The sequence below is a fragment of the Phalacrocorax carbo genome, chromosome 2, assembly GCF_963921805.1.
Source record: "Phalacrocorax carbo chromosome 2, bPhaCar2.1, whole genome shotgun sequence".
Classification (NCBI taxonomy): Eukaryota; Metazoa; Chordata; class Aves; order Suliformes; family Phalacrocoracidae; genus Phalacrocorax; species Phalacrocorax carbo.
Window position 1 is genome coordinate 58,598,912 of NC_087514.1, and position 12,425 is coordinate 58,611,336.

Sequence of the window (12,425 nt, forward strand, 5' to 3'; positions counted from 1 at the left end):
GTCATGCCCAGTATATTTAATGGGGGGAGTTGGCCGGGGGAAGCAGCGATTGTGGCTTGGGGACAGGTGGCATCAGTTGGTGGGTGGTGAGTGGTTGCATCACCTTGGGTTTGGGTTTTTTCCCTCCTCCCAAGGCTTCACGTATCTCTCTCTCCCTTGTGTTATTTTTCTTTTTGTTGTATTATTATTTATTATTATTATTACTGTTTTATTTATTAAACTGTTCTTATCTCAACCCACAAGTTGTCTTACTTTGGCCCTTTGATTCTTTCCCCCATCCCACTGAGGTGAGGGGAGTAAGCAAGCGAGTGGCTGTGTGGTATTTAGTTGCTGACTGGGGCTAAACCACAACGGGGGCGGGACAAGAAAGGACTGGCCTTGTGTTAAGACTGGATCAATTCTAGTGAGATTGGTGACTAGTGAGGTTTGGTCTTGAACAGCCAAACTTCTTGAAGGCATGAACTAACCAGTTCTAGCTTATCCTCTCTTACTGCAGAATGGTTTCTGACTATTTTGAGAGGGTTTATAGGGTAGGGCTGGACTATTGCATACCAAACAAAACTACAGGCTAATTGTTGGTTGTTTTTTCCAAACTACTTTAGATCGTTCAGAACTTGCCTTGTATTTCTCAGCTTTGTCAGCATTATTGTTAGCTACAATAAGAGATTTAATACTTCTAATACTTTATTTCTTTGACAGAATGCAGTAGCTTGGCGTTGCTTCACATTTTCCAAGGAACCAGTTAATCCTTCTAATGAACAATCACTTCAGATGGATGCAGTTTCTCAGATAGCAGCTCCGTCAGTTGTAAATCATGTGATACATGCAAGCTACGATGGGCAAGTGAGTAGTTTGTAGTTGACTGATTCTTCATGTTACTTGCTGTCTGAGATGACGGTTCTGATTATCTGGGTTGACAGCAATGATTTCTGGGGAGTTAACCTATTTAAGCAGTAGAGTTCTGTTGCTAGTTTTATTTTTTCGTTTCTCTTCAGTAATTCTTTCCCCCTCATAAAGTGAGTCAACTGATTTCTTTTTCAGGATCCTGAAGCTTTAACAGTTTGGGTTCTGTTCCATGCACCTAAGAAACAAATTCCTTGTTCAGGTATAGCAATTTGATTGTTCTTTCAACTAAAACAAATCTGACTTTTAATGTATGCATGTGTTAGAATTGCAGGAACAGGCTGCAAACTTGAAATGAAATGTTCCATTCTTGGTTTGTCTCCTAATATTTCCAATATTGCATTCAGTTTTAGTAACTGAAGGAGGTAGAATACTTCTGTGTCTTATCTTTTAGATGTTAACAGGGGTATTTATACTTCAGCATCAAACTGTACAAAGCAGTTATCTACTGCAAGGCGTGTGGAATTTGCTTTACTCCTTTTGCTGAAGGAATTAAATCATCACCGAAGAAAACATTGTGCTGGCTGCAAAAAATAGATAAGAAATTTGAAGAAACCTCTGAGTTTTTCTGACTTCCTAAATAGTAAATAGGAAATAGTACATATATGAACTAATTTGGCTAGTATGTTAAGATGTTTTTTTGTTTGTTTTAGGGACAATTTCAGCCACATTTGACAGAAAGGTAAAAATGTTAAATAAGATCCTGTGAGACTTTATGTAAAGAAAAAAAGTGTTGCCAGGGTAATGGGGAGAGTTTCTGTTAATACCACCACAACATTAATATGTTAAGATTGGATAGTAGTTGAAGTGAGACATGTGTCCATAGGAATGGCCTTTGCTGCTAGCAGACTTCCTTGCTTTTGTTACTCATGAAATTGTTCCTAGATTCCTTGGGTCCGGCGGATGAGTTCTTGGCAAGAGTTGATGTGGAAGTGGATAGTCCAGGACCTAGCAGTGTAATTAAAAGTATTCCTCTCCGAGCAAGAGCTGGAACAGCAAGGATACATGCTCCAAAGGACTTACAGGTTTGCATGTGTTTACGAAGTGTTTTTTAATAATAGTTTGCCTCTCCTAGCCTACTTCTTTTGTAATGTTTGGTTTTATTATATATTTGTCGATATACATACATACTTTTTTATGTTTTCCAGACAATATATCTGTCTACTAGTGTGTGTTCAACAGCCAAACAGCAGCTGCCGTTGAAAAATGCTGGAAACATTGGTGTGTATTTGAAAATTAAGGTAGGTTGGCTTCTCCCTCTTGATAATGAGTTTTGTGCTTTTAACAGATTGAAACTAGAGTCGAGTCTTGGAATCCTAGCTTAACTGAATGGTTTGACAAAAGGTTTGCAAGTTTACATAAGGGAATCTGGAGCACAGGTTATTTTTTCATCTATCCTTCCAGTTGCGAGCAGGCGACATTGGAAGAAACACATGGACATACATGGCGCTGTGGCTGGTGTCAGCACCACAGTTTTGGGGTTTTCAATAATGGGATGGGCTATATAGCACCAGGCCTACTGCTGTCAGGTGGGATTCACCTTTCTCAAAGGGGAAAGAGGGTCTTTGCTCATGAGCTAGCGGGGCTCATTGACAGAGTTTTAAGCTAGACTTGAAGGGAGAGGGGGATAATATTAGGCTTGCCCATGACAAGCTGTTGGATGACACTCCAGGATTAGAGGGACGGGGTGCTAGCGAGGGCCCTCAGCCTGTTGCTCTGTGATGTGTTGGCTACACAGGAGCACAGCTGAAGCCTGAGCACGCCAGTGAAATACCTCAGAGGAATTAAGGGGTGTTCCACTAAGACGGTGACATGGCTGACGGTACAGCTGAAGTGCCTCTGCACCAATGCACGCAGCATGGGCAACAAACAGAAGTTGGAAGCCACCATGCAGCTAGAAAGCTACGACCTAGTTGCCATCACTGAAACTTGGTGGGATGAATCCTGTGGTGGATGAATCCTTGGTGGGATGACTGTAATGTGGCTATCGATGGCTACAGGCTGTTCAGAAGGGGCAGGTGGGGAAGGAGGGGTGAAGGTGTTGCTCGCTACATCAAGAAATGGATAGAGCATGAAGAGCTGTCTGTGAAGAATAGCCACACGCAGATTGAAAGTGTATGGGTAATAATTAGAGACTGAGGCAACAAAGGGAACCTTGTGGTTGGTGTCTACTACCGGCCGCCCAATCAAGGGGAGCCTGTTGACGAAGCCTTCTTACTCCAGCCACAGGAGGCATCATGCTCACAGACTCTTGTCCTGCTGGGGGCCTTCAACCACCCTGACATCTGCTGGAAAAGTATCATGGTGAGCTGTAGGCAATCCAGGAGACTTCTGAGGATAACCTCTTAAGCCAAGTAATAGACAGCCCTATCAGAGGGGATGCGATACTGAACCTGTTGGTCACCAATGCAAGTGAGCTAATGGGTGACATCAAGCTTGAAAGCAGCCTGGGCTGCAATGATCATGCACTGATGGAGTTCTCAGTCCTGAAGGATACAGGTGAGGCAAAGACTAAAGTCAGGACCCTGAATATTAGGAAAGCAAAATTCCAGCTGTTCAAGGAGTTGGTCAATAGGACCCCCTGGGAAGCTGCCCTCAGGGACAAAGGAGCAGAACAGAGCTGGCAGATCTTTAAGGAGGATTTCCACAGAGTGCAAGAGCTCTTGATCCCCAGGTATAAGGAATTAGGAAAGGAAGGCAAGAAACCAGCATGGCTGAGTTGAGACCTCCTGGTCAAACCGAAGGGCAAGAAGGAAATGCACAGGCAGTGGAAGCAGGGACAGGGATCCTGGGAAGAGTATACGGACGCTGCCCGGTTGTGTAGGGATGGGGTCAGGAAGGCCAAGGTGTGCATGAAGCTGAACTTGGCAAAGGATGCAAAGAACAATAAGAAGGGCTTCTGTAGGTATGTCAACCAGAAAAGGAAGGTCAAAGAAAGCGTACCCCCGCCTTGATGAGCGAGGCTGGCAAACTGGTAACAACGGACGAGGAGAAGGCCGAGGTACTCAAGTTTTTTTCCCCTCAGTCTTCACTGGCAACCTCTCTTCCCACACCTCTCAAGCGGATGGACTGCAAGGCAGGGAGTGGGGCAGCAAAGTCCCTTGTGCTGTAAGAGGAGATCAGGTTTGTGACCACCTGAGGAACCAGAACATATGTAAATCTATGGGACCTGACGAGATGCATCCCAGAGTACTGAGGGAATTGGCTGATGTAGTTGCCAAGCCACTCTTCATGATATTTGAAGACATGGCAGTCAGGGGAAGACCCTGGTGATTGGAAAAAGGGGAAATATTGCACCTGTTTTTAGAAAGGGTAGAAAGGAGGACCCTGGGAACTACCGACCTGTCAGCCTCACCTTGTGCCTGGGAAGATCATGGAACAGATCCTCCTAGAAGCTATGCTGAGGCACATGGAGGACAGGGAGGTGATTCGAGACAGCCAGCATGGCTTCACCAAGGGCAAGTCTTGCCTGACCAACCTAGTGGCCTTCTGTGATGGAGTGACTGCATCAGTGGAAAAGGGAAGAGCTAAGGATGTCCTCTGTCTGGATTTCTGTAAGGCCTTTGGCATGGTCCCCCACAAGATCCTTCTCTCTAAATTGGAGATAGATAGATTTGATGGGTGGGCTGTTTGGTGGATGAGTGGTGTCCCTCAGGGGTCTGTACTGGGACCAGTACTGTTTAATATCTTCATCAATGACACGGGGCTGAGTGCACCCTCAGCAAGTTTGCAGATGACACTGAGCTGAGTCGTGTGGTTGACATGCCTGAGGGATGGGACATATTTCCAATATTGCATACAGTTTTAGTAACTGAAGGAGGTGGAATACTTCTATGTCTTATCTTTTAGATGTTAACAGGGGGTTATTTATACTTCAGCATCAAACTGGGAACTGGACGAGCTCAAGAAGTGGGCCCATGTGAGCCTCATGAGGTTCAACAACACCAAGTGCAAGGTCCTGCACCTGGGTTGGGGCAACCACTGATATCAATACAGGCTGGGGGATGAAGGGTTTGAGAGCAGCCCTGCAGAAAAGGATTTGGGGGTACTGGTTGACAAAAAGCTGGACGTGAGCCGACAGTGTGCACTTGCAGCCCAGAAAACCAGCTCTATCCTGGGCTGCATCAAAGGAAGCATAGTTTGAGGGATGTGATTCTGCTCTTCTGCTCTGCTCTGGTGAGACCCCACCTGGAGTGCTGTGTCCAGCTCTGGAGCCCTCAGCACAGGAAGGACATGGAACTGTTGGAGCAGGTCTGGAGAGTGGCCACAGAAATGATCAGAGGGGTGGAACACCTCTCCAGTAAAGAAAGGCTGAGAGTACTGGGGTTCAGCCTGGAGAAGAGAAGGGTGCAGGGACACCTTATTGCAGCCTTTCAGTACTTAAAGGGGGCTTGTAGGAAAGATAGTGGCAGACTTCTTAATAACATGATAGGACAAGGGGTAATGGTTTTAAACTAAAGGAGGGGTGATTCAAACTAGATGTAAGGAAGAAACTTGTTACAGTGGGGGCGGTGAAACAGTGGAACAGGTTACCGAGAGAGGTGGTAGATGCCTCATCCCTGGAAACATTCAAAGTCAAGTTGAACGGGGCTCTGAGCAACCTGATCTAGTTGAAGATGTCCCTGCTCGCTGCAGGGGGCTTGGTCCCTTCAACCCAAACCATTCTAGGATTCTATAAAGAGAATGAAAGATAGCAGAGATCAGCTCATATAATTGGAAAAAGCATGTGGAAGTGTTGTTGCTCAGCTTTGCTTATATTTTTTTAACAAACATACTCTTATGATATTTAACATACTGATTTTAACAAGTGTATAAGAAATACATAGAAGTAGTGAATCCTGTGCTGCACAGCAGTTGTTAAATAGCTAGTGACATAAAGCCCATTTAGAGCAATGAGGAAACGCCTTTATTTTCTGACAAAGCTGTGTTAGTTTTTGGTGGACATCGTGCCAACTCAGGTATGAAGCGAGTTCTTTTCAGATACGTGATCTCTTTGCTTGACTTTAATCTTCTTGAGAATCTGTGGGAAGTATGGTCCCAGGCTGAGAGGTAACTAGACACATTTGAAACTAGCATTTCAAAGTGAACAGAAGTAGCTGTTGGTCCTCTTTTTAATTAAAAAAAAATTGTTGTGAGCACGTCATTTCTTGAAGCACAGGCCGCGGAAGTAGGATGCATAACTAGTATTGCAAATGCTACAGTAACGTGATGATACTGGATACTAATTGATAGCAGTAATGATTGGTATCACTGCTGAGATTAGTGATGTTACTACTCTGGTGGTGTACCATTGCCATGTTGTACTTACTGTTAAATTTTTTAAATCTCTTTGTGGCCCCTTCAGTGTTGTGTATACAGCTGATGACTTAAGATGCTTCTTTTTCATGAGGTGTTTGTACTAAGTGCCCATCTTTTTAGAGGAGTTTAACTAGTGCAGGGTTATGGGAGAGCTCTGAAGGTGCCAGGTGCATTTGAATTGTCTGAACTTTGTGTGCAACAGGTGCACAACCAAACTGTATTATATATGGTACAAGTGTTTACTCCCTTAAAATAAGTAACCAACCCTCCCTTTTCCCCTTGCCCACCTTCAGACATCAAGTCAGGACAGCTGCTTTGCTGTTGAACCTGAGGATCTTTTCCTTCTTCCTGGAGAAGAGCGAGAAGTGACTGTACTGTTTTTTCCAAAAACCATAATGACTACAGAAAGGTAATGTAACTGATTTTATGCTCCCTCTTTTAAACAGAGCTACTTTTGACCTCAAGGTCATGAACAAATTGAAAGCTTTACCCATAAGGGGAATTTTGACCTTAGTTGTTTTTGTGAGAGTCCTCATTCATTAGAGAGTACATTTTCACTAGGATTCACCTGTTCCATAGATTCCTTGCCTCTTTGCTGTACATAGCCTAATGAGTAGCTAATGTTTCCCATCACACATCAATGGATATCCTGAGACTTCTTTAGTATAAATAAATGGACTAAGTCCCTGAAGCCCCTTATATAGTACTTGTTTCTAAAGAAGTGCAAAAATTTAAAATACTTATCTTCAGCAGCCCCTTCAGTTGCTTCCCTCTTCTTCACTCTGCTGAATCAAGGGAAATGTTATTTCTGTTTTGCATATGAAAAAACTCAAGCACAGATCAGGATCAAAAGTATTCATTAATTTTGGCTGCCATAATCAAATAAAAGTTTGGCTGTAAATCCTGTACAGCACTAATATACATCTTCTGTTTGCAGATGTAAGCATTCATATTTTTGCATATTACCACCTGTCAAATTTTATTCTGCAAAATAGAGTTGATTGGTTCAAATGACCATTCTGGTGTCATGTAAGAGTTTTTTGGCAATGGCAGGGGTCAGGTTAATTTCTCCAGAACAGCCTTTTCTCTTCCGTTACGTGTTTTCCAGTTTCCGCTGTAATAGAGCAAGAACGGACAAATTAATTTGCCCAAAATATGTTCAGCTTCACTGTCTAGCTTCATTGGGCCTACACAGTGCATTAAATTAAACCATGAGTTCTGTGATAATGAAAGCATGATCCGAATGGATAGGCATGCAAGGTGGTTAATCTTTGCTTTCCTGTGGCCTTATGTGTAACTTCTTTGCTTTACTCGTTCAGGGTACTCAGTAGGGTTGGAAACTTTGCAGTCCACTTTCAAATGCTCCCAAAAGACTAATAGACTAAAGCAGTAACAAGAGTTCATGGTCCCTACTGGTGGGATGCTGTGCTCTGTCAGTAGGCATTGTAGGAATTCAATGACAGATAAGAGTTGGAGGTTCTTGAGTTTCATTCCTGGCTTTTAAGTGGGTCTGTGCTATAGCAAATGCTTCAGCCTGTTCTTTAAAAGCTTGATTTTCTTCCTGCCCTATGGCTTTTTTATTTCCTAGTCTTTTTTTCCTGTTTTGTTTTTTTTAATTGTTTTTTTTCCTCTTATTCCCTGTATCATTGGTTAGATAACTCTGACTTCCACTTCCTTCTCTATATCCCTTTGTTTTATTTCTCTGTTGGCTTTTGTCCTCCTTAATTAGGCAGCACTTTCTTTTTTCCTGGTTCCTCTTCTTTTTTTTTTTTGTTTTGGGTTTTTTTGTGTGTGTGTCTAGTTTCTCCTCTGTTTTCTTTGCTTGTTAAGGCCAGTTTTCCTATTCAGTATTAGCCCATTTCTTTGTATTTAATAATTTGAATCTGTCCTCCTAATGTTCTCATTCATCTCTGATTCTCTCATTCTCTGCTCTGCCTGAAGAAGGCAGTAGTCATCTGCACTGTGCTTATGTCCTACAGGGTACAGACCATATCATGAAAAGCCAGCTGTAGGTGGCCTGGTTCCCTGTGTGTAGGCCCGTTGTTCTTTCTCACAGCAATTCCAGGAAACAAAGTGAGGAAAAAAATCTTGGGTTTGTGGAATAGAATGCTACTGTTGTTAACAGGACTCAGAGTTTAATTTTGACGCTCCTGGGTATCTCACGTTTGTAAAACTAATTGAAGTTTCACAGGTGTGTCAAAAGGCATCTCTTTAATGTATGTAGAGACAGCCAGACTTTGTTTCTCTCCAAAATTAATGTGTCAAAATAATCAGAAGTTAACATGCACAAAAAATAATTTGCTTAGCTGTAGTCTCTCAAATACTTATCTGAACCATTTCCAGATGAAATACTTCAGAAGATTGCTTGACGTACATGTGGCATGCATATTTACAAGTGAAAGGATTTAAATTTTACTATGCCTAATGCTGGCCTTTGTCATAAAAAAAAAATTTCCCCGTAAGAGGGTAGTTTTAAAAAGGCCTTTCTATAATTTTTTGTTTCAGTTATGCTTTGTTTTCTGTGTATCTTGTTCTGTGGTGGGATTTATTTATTTATTTATTTTTAAAGTACTTTGAAAATCCTTGTGCTGCCATCTGGGCCTCAGTATGAAGTGGTGATAAAAGGTGAGGCGGAGGCTGAGGAAAACAGACCGGTGTCTACAGCTGCTAGCTGTTCGGACATCCCACCCATTCTCTCCAACAAGCAGTTCATTGCCTGGGGAGGAGTAACACTTGGAGAATCAGCGTAAGTATAAGCTTGGCAGCTGTTCATGTAGAATATCATGTTAAGTATTTGATATTGCACTTTTTTGAAGTAAAACTTCCTTACTGTCCCTATTCACATTAATGATCCACAGGTGATAAATTAAGCTGTTTTGCAACTCAAGTGTTAGCAGCAGGATATTACAATTATTTTTTTTGTGTGTGCAATAAATATTTGGAAACAAACTGATCTTTTTTGAGCTTTTTGTATTCTGCAGGACTCTTCAGTTATTGTTAGAATAATATCTGATTCTGTAAGATTAGTGTTATGTAAGTAAAACTCAGTGGAAAATATTTTCCAAGCAATTTGATGGAAGGGTATTATTCTATCATTTAAAATTTATCCTTAACTGAGTTCTTTGTAACTCTTCTGGTGAATCTGGGCCAGACTACTCACAAGATTCTGTTTCTGCACAACTAAGTGGCTCTGGATAATCTAATTATAACTGTGTCTTAGTGGTTTTTTTTGAGGAAATTTTGTATTGACACAACTGCTGCATGCTTTAAAAGTTGAAGCTGTTAAGCACAATGCTTGAAACTCTGGAATAGCTGCATTTATATATATTTTGAGGTTTTTTTTCCTGTATGAGGATTGATGCATAGTGTATAATATTGTAAGGTCTAAGTTTGAGAATACAGAAGTAACTTTGTAGCTAACGTATTCTGTGTACCAAGAGGTGATTTTTTTGTTAATATAATTACTTTAAAGTTTGTTATCCCATTTTCATTGTTTCCATGAATACACATATGCAGTTAACTTATATTTGCTGTAAAATATAACTGAACTTCATATTTTTCAGCCAGCAGAAGTTAACTCTAAGAAATGACTCTTCAACTGTGACCCAGCATTTAAGACTGTTGATAAGAGGCCAGGATCAAGACTGCTTTCAGGTAACTGTCAATAAAATTTCTCTTTAGCGTTTGACAACTATTGGGAAACATTTGTAATAAAGATGTCTTTGCCCTGAAGGGTTGTTCCTTTATAAATGCCAGTGATAGCAGGCTGTGTGAGTATTTGCACTTGAGACTGCCAAGATGGGCATGGTAACAGAGCTTAAGCTATGCTGCAATCTGAGGAAGAGCTGAAACCATAACAGAGTTGCAGCAAACTGGAACTCAGTTTATAGCTCTTTAAGCTGCTGTAGCACAGTAGAGTCAACACCCAGTGGATTCAGTGGCTCTTCTTGCAGGAGGGATTCCAGACCTCGCTCCAAGGTACTTTGTGTACATGAGGGAGGGAGCAAATTAAAACTAGAATTAGCTTTTGGGAATTACCATAACTAGAGGGTTTTTTGCTACGTAGTCCACATAGATTCGTGTCCCCTTTTTTACTCAGATATCTAAAATCTTCAAGTGAGAGGGAATTAATGTAGTGCTGGTTAAGTTCAGCCTTACTGTATTGTGATTGAAAGCAAAAAAACTCTGCAGTCCAAACCGAGAGGCACTGATATGCTTATTGTGGGAATATAAAGTATCTTGAATTGGTCTTTTCTGTTACATATTAAGCATTGCAATCTTAAATATGTGCTATTAGCGATTGAATTAATCCAGGTTTTGAAGAGGTTAATTTTGGGTTACTAGTGAAGTAAGTCTTATTACTATATGTTTTTTCTATTGTAGTCATTTACTTCTGATGCCTTTGTTTTTATAGCTGCAAAATATATTCGGATCAGAAGAACGCCTAACTAGTAATTGGGAACTCAAAATCCGTCCCAAAGAAGATACTAACATATACTTAATGTTTGCACCTACTCGAATAACTTGCTTCTTTGCAAAGCTGGAAATCAAACAGCTGGGGATTCGATCACAGCCAGGAATTAAGTTTACTGTAAGAGTCGCAACCTAACTTCTAAAAAATTTGAACATATCTTTTTTGTAATTGTTTTAAATCCAATACTGAATAGATGTTTCTATTAAAGTTGAAACTTTTCAAGATTACACTATGCATATCTCTGTACTTGTTAAAGATTGTGCGGGCACTAAATTTTACAGTTTGAACATTAGCCTCAATTTTGCCTGTGCTTTTTCCCCTTGTGAAGGATGAAAAAAGATTTTTGTGTATTATGTTAAAAGTAACCCAAGATCTTAATTCTAGAACTGTCAAAAATCTGAACTTGCCTTGTTTTATAGGTTAGCCTTAGATTAATTTTCAGTAAAGCCTAACACGTTGAATAAACTTTGGCTTTTTAATTTCTTGCAGGGTCTTTTCAGTTTGTTTTAAGCATTTTCATTTGTATTTTTGTAACTGCTTATATAGTTTACCATAGTTGTACAGAAGTTCTAGTAAGAAGCTTGCTTTCATTTGAAATACTGTTTATTTTGGTGAATTTCTTTTTTCTTTTATTCCCCCCCCTGCAGATACCATTATCTGGATATGGAGGAACAAGCAATATAACTTTAGAAAATGTTAAAAAACTGTCAGATAGTTACATGATAACACTGGATGGATTAGTGCCTGCAGGATTAAGGAAAGCTTCCTTCTGCATAAAAAATACAGGTTCTCGGGCTGCCTATGTTAAAGCATTGTGCTTTGCAAACCTATGGACAAAACCAGTTATGGATCCTCAGGTAATGACGGTATCTCCAGAGAAGTTTGTACTAAGAGAAGGAACACATGAAGTAAGTAGAATACCTGATTCTGAGCTAGTTTTATTAATTGAAATTAAAATAAATGTGATCAGTGAGTGTGTCTGACTAGTTCTTTATTCAAATCTCACTTAACTTGTGTTAAATCCTATTTCACTTGTATTGCAGTAATTTGTTGACTCCTCTTCCAAACATTAGTACTAACAATAAGATTTATTTTCTGTGTTGTCTATTTTATCAGGTGATTACTATAACATGGAACCCAATGGAAAAAAACTTCCATAAAACAAACACATTGGTATCAACAATATGTTTTTTTTGTGGAGATGAAATTTCTAGGCAGCAGTATCGTAGGTAAGACATACTTTACTGTTGTAACAGAGACGTATGTTTAATAAAAAGTTAAAACCAGAGGTGTGTGCTACCACAAGTGTGGTTTTAACATGCTTCGAAAAATAGGAAAAATAAACCAAAAGACAGTGATGATATGGAGAGATCTAGTAAGTCTTATGCCTGGTAGGTGGTTTGGTAAGGGTTTGGTTTTTGTTTGTGGTCTTGTTTACATACTGTAGTTATAATCCTAGTTAAGGGTTTTATTTTCTTTTTACATTCTTGAATTTGAGTGTGAGTTTTGGGGAAAATTTTTGCTTTTTTGTATTGGAAGAGAATTGTGTTCTATCTTGGTATCTCTTTCCAATATGTACATAGCTTTAATTTTTCAAGAAAAGGCTCATAAAAGGAGTAGTTCTGAAATTTGGCATTAAGTTTTGAACAAGATTTGTATCTTCGTTTGCTGAATTCTGTTGATGAAGACAGTGTTTGAGTAAATGTGTATGTGAGAGAAATAACATCCACATATGCTCATAACACACTAA

At 40.3% G+C, this 12,425-nt stretch overlaps 1 protein-coding gene across 3 annotated transcripts in view; it reads left to right on the forward strand.

Annotated features, from left to right (window-relative positions):
- CEP192 (centrosomal protein 192) overlaps positions 1–12,425 on the forward strand; it is a 79,593-nt gene that overhangs the window by 37,208 nt on the left and 29,960 nt on the right. For all 3 annotated transcript variants that reach the window (XR_010371515.1, XM_064443059.1, XM_064443060.1), the window contains 10 exons: positions 700–843; positions 1,042–1,105; positions 1,789–1,928; positions 2,052–2,144; positions 6,495–6,610; positions 8,771–8,947; positions 9,765–9,855; positions 10,616–10,792; positions 11,323–11,583; positions 11,792–11,904. Coding sequence is in view for 2 of the 3 variants with exons in the window: in XM_064443059.1 (XP_064299129.1) it covers positions 700–843; positions 1,042–1,105; positions 1,789–1,928; positions 2,052–2,144; positions 6,495–6,610; positions 8,771–8,947; positions 9,765–9,855; positions 10,616–10,792; positions 11,323–11,583; positions 11,792–11,904 (1,376 nt within the window). In the remaining variant the exon portion in view is untranslated. The remainder of the gene's footprint in view (positions 1–699; positions 844–1,041; positions 1,106–1,788; positions 1,929–2,051; positions 2,145–6,494; positions 6,611–8,770; positions 8,948–9,764; positions 9,856–10,615; positions 10,793–11,322; positions 11,584–11,791; positions 11,905–12,425) is intronic.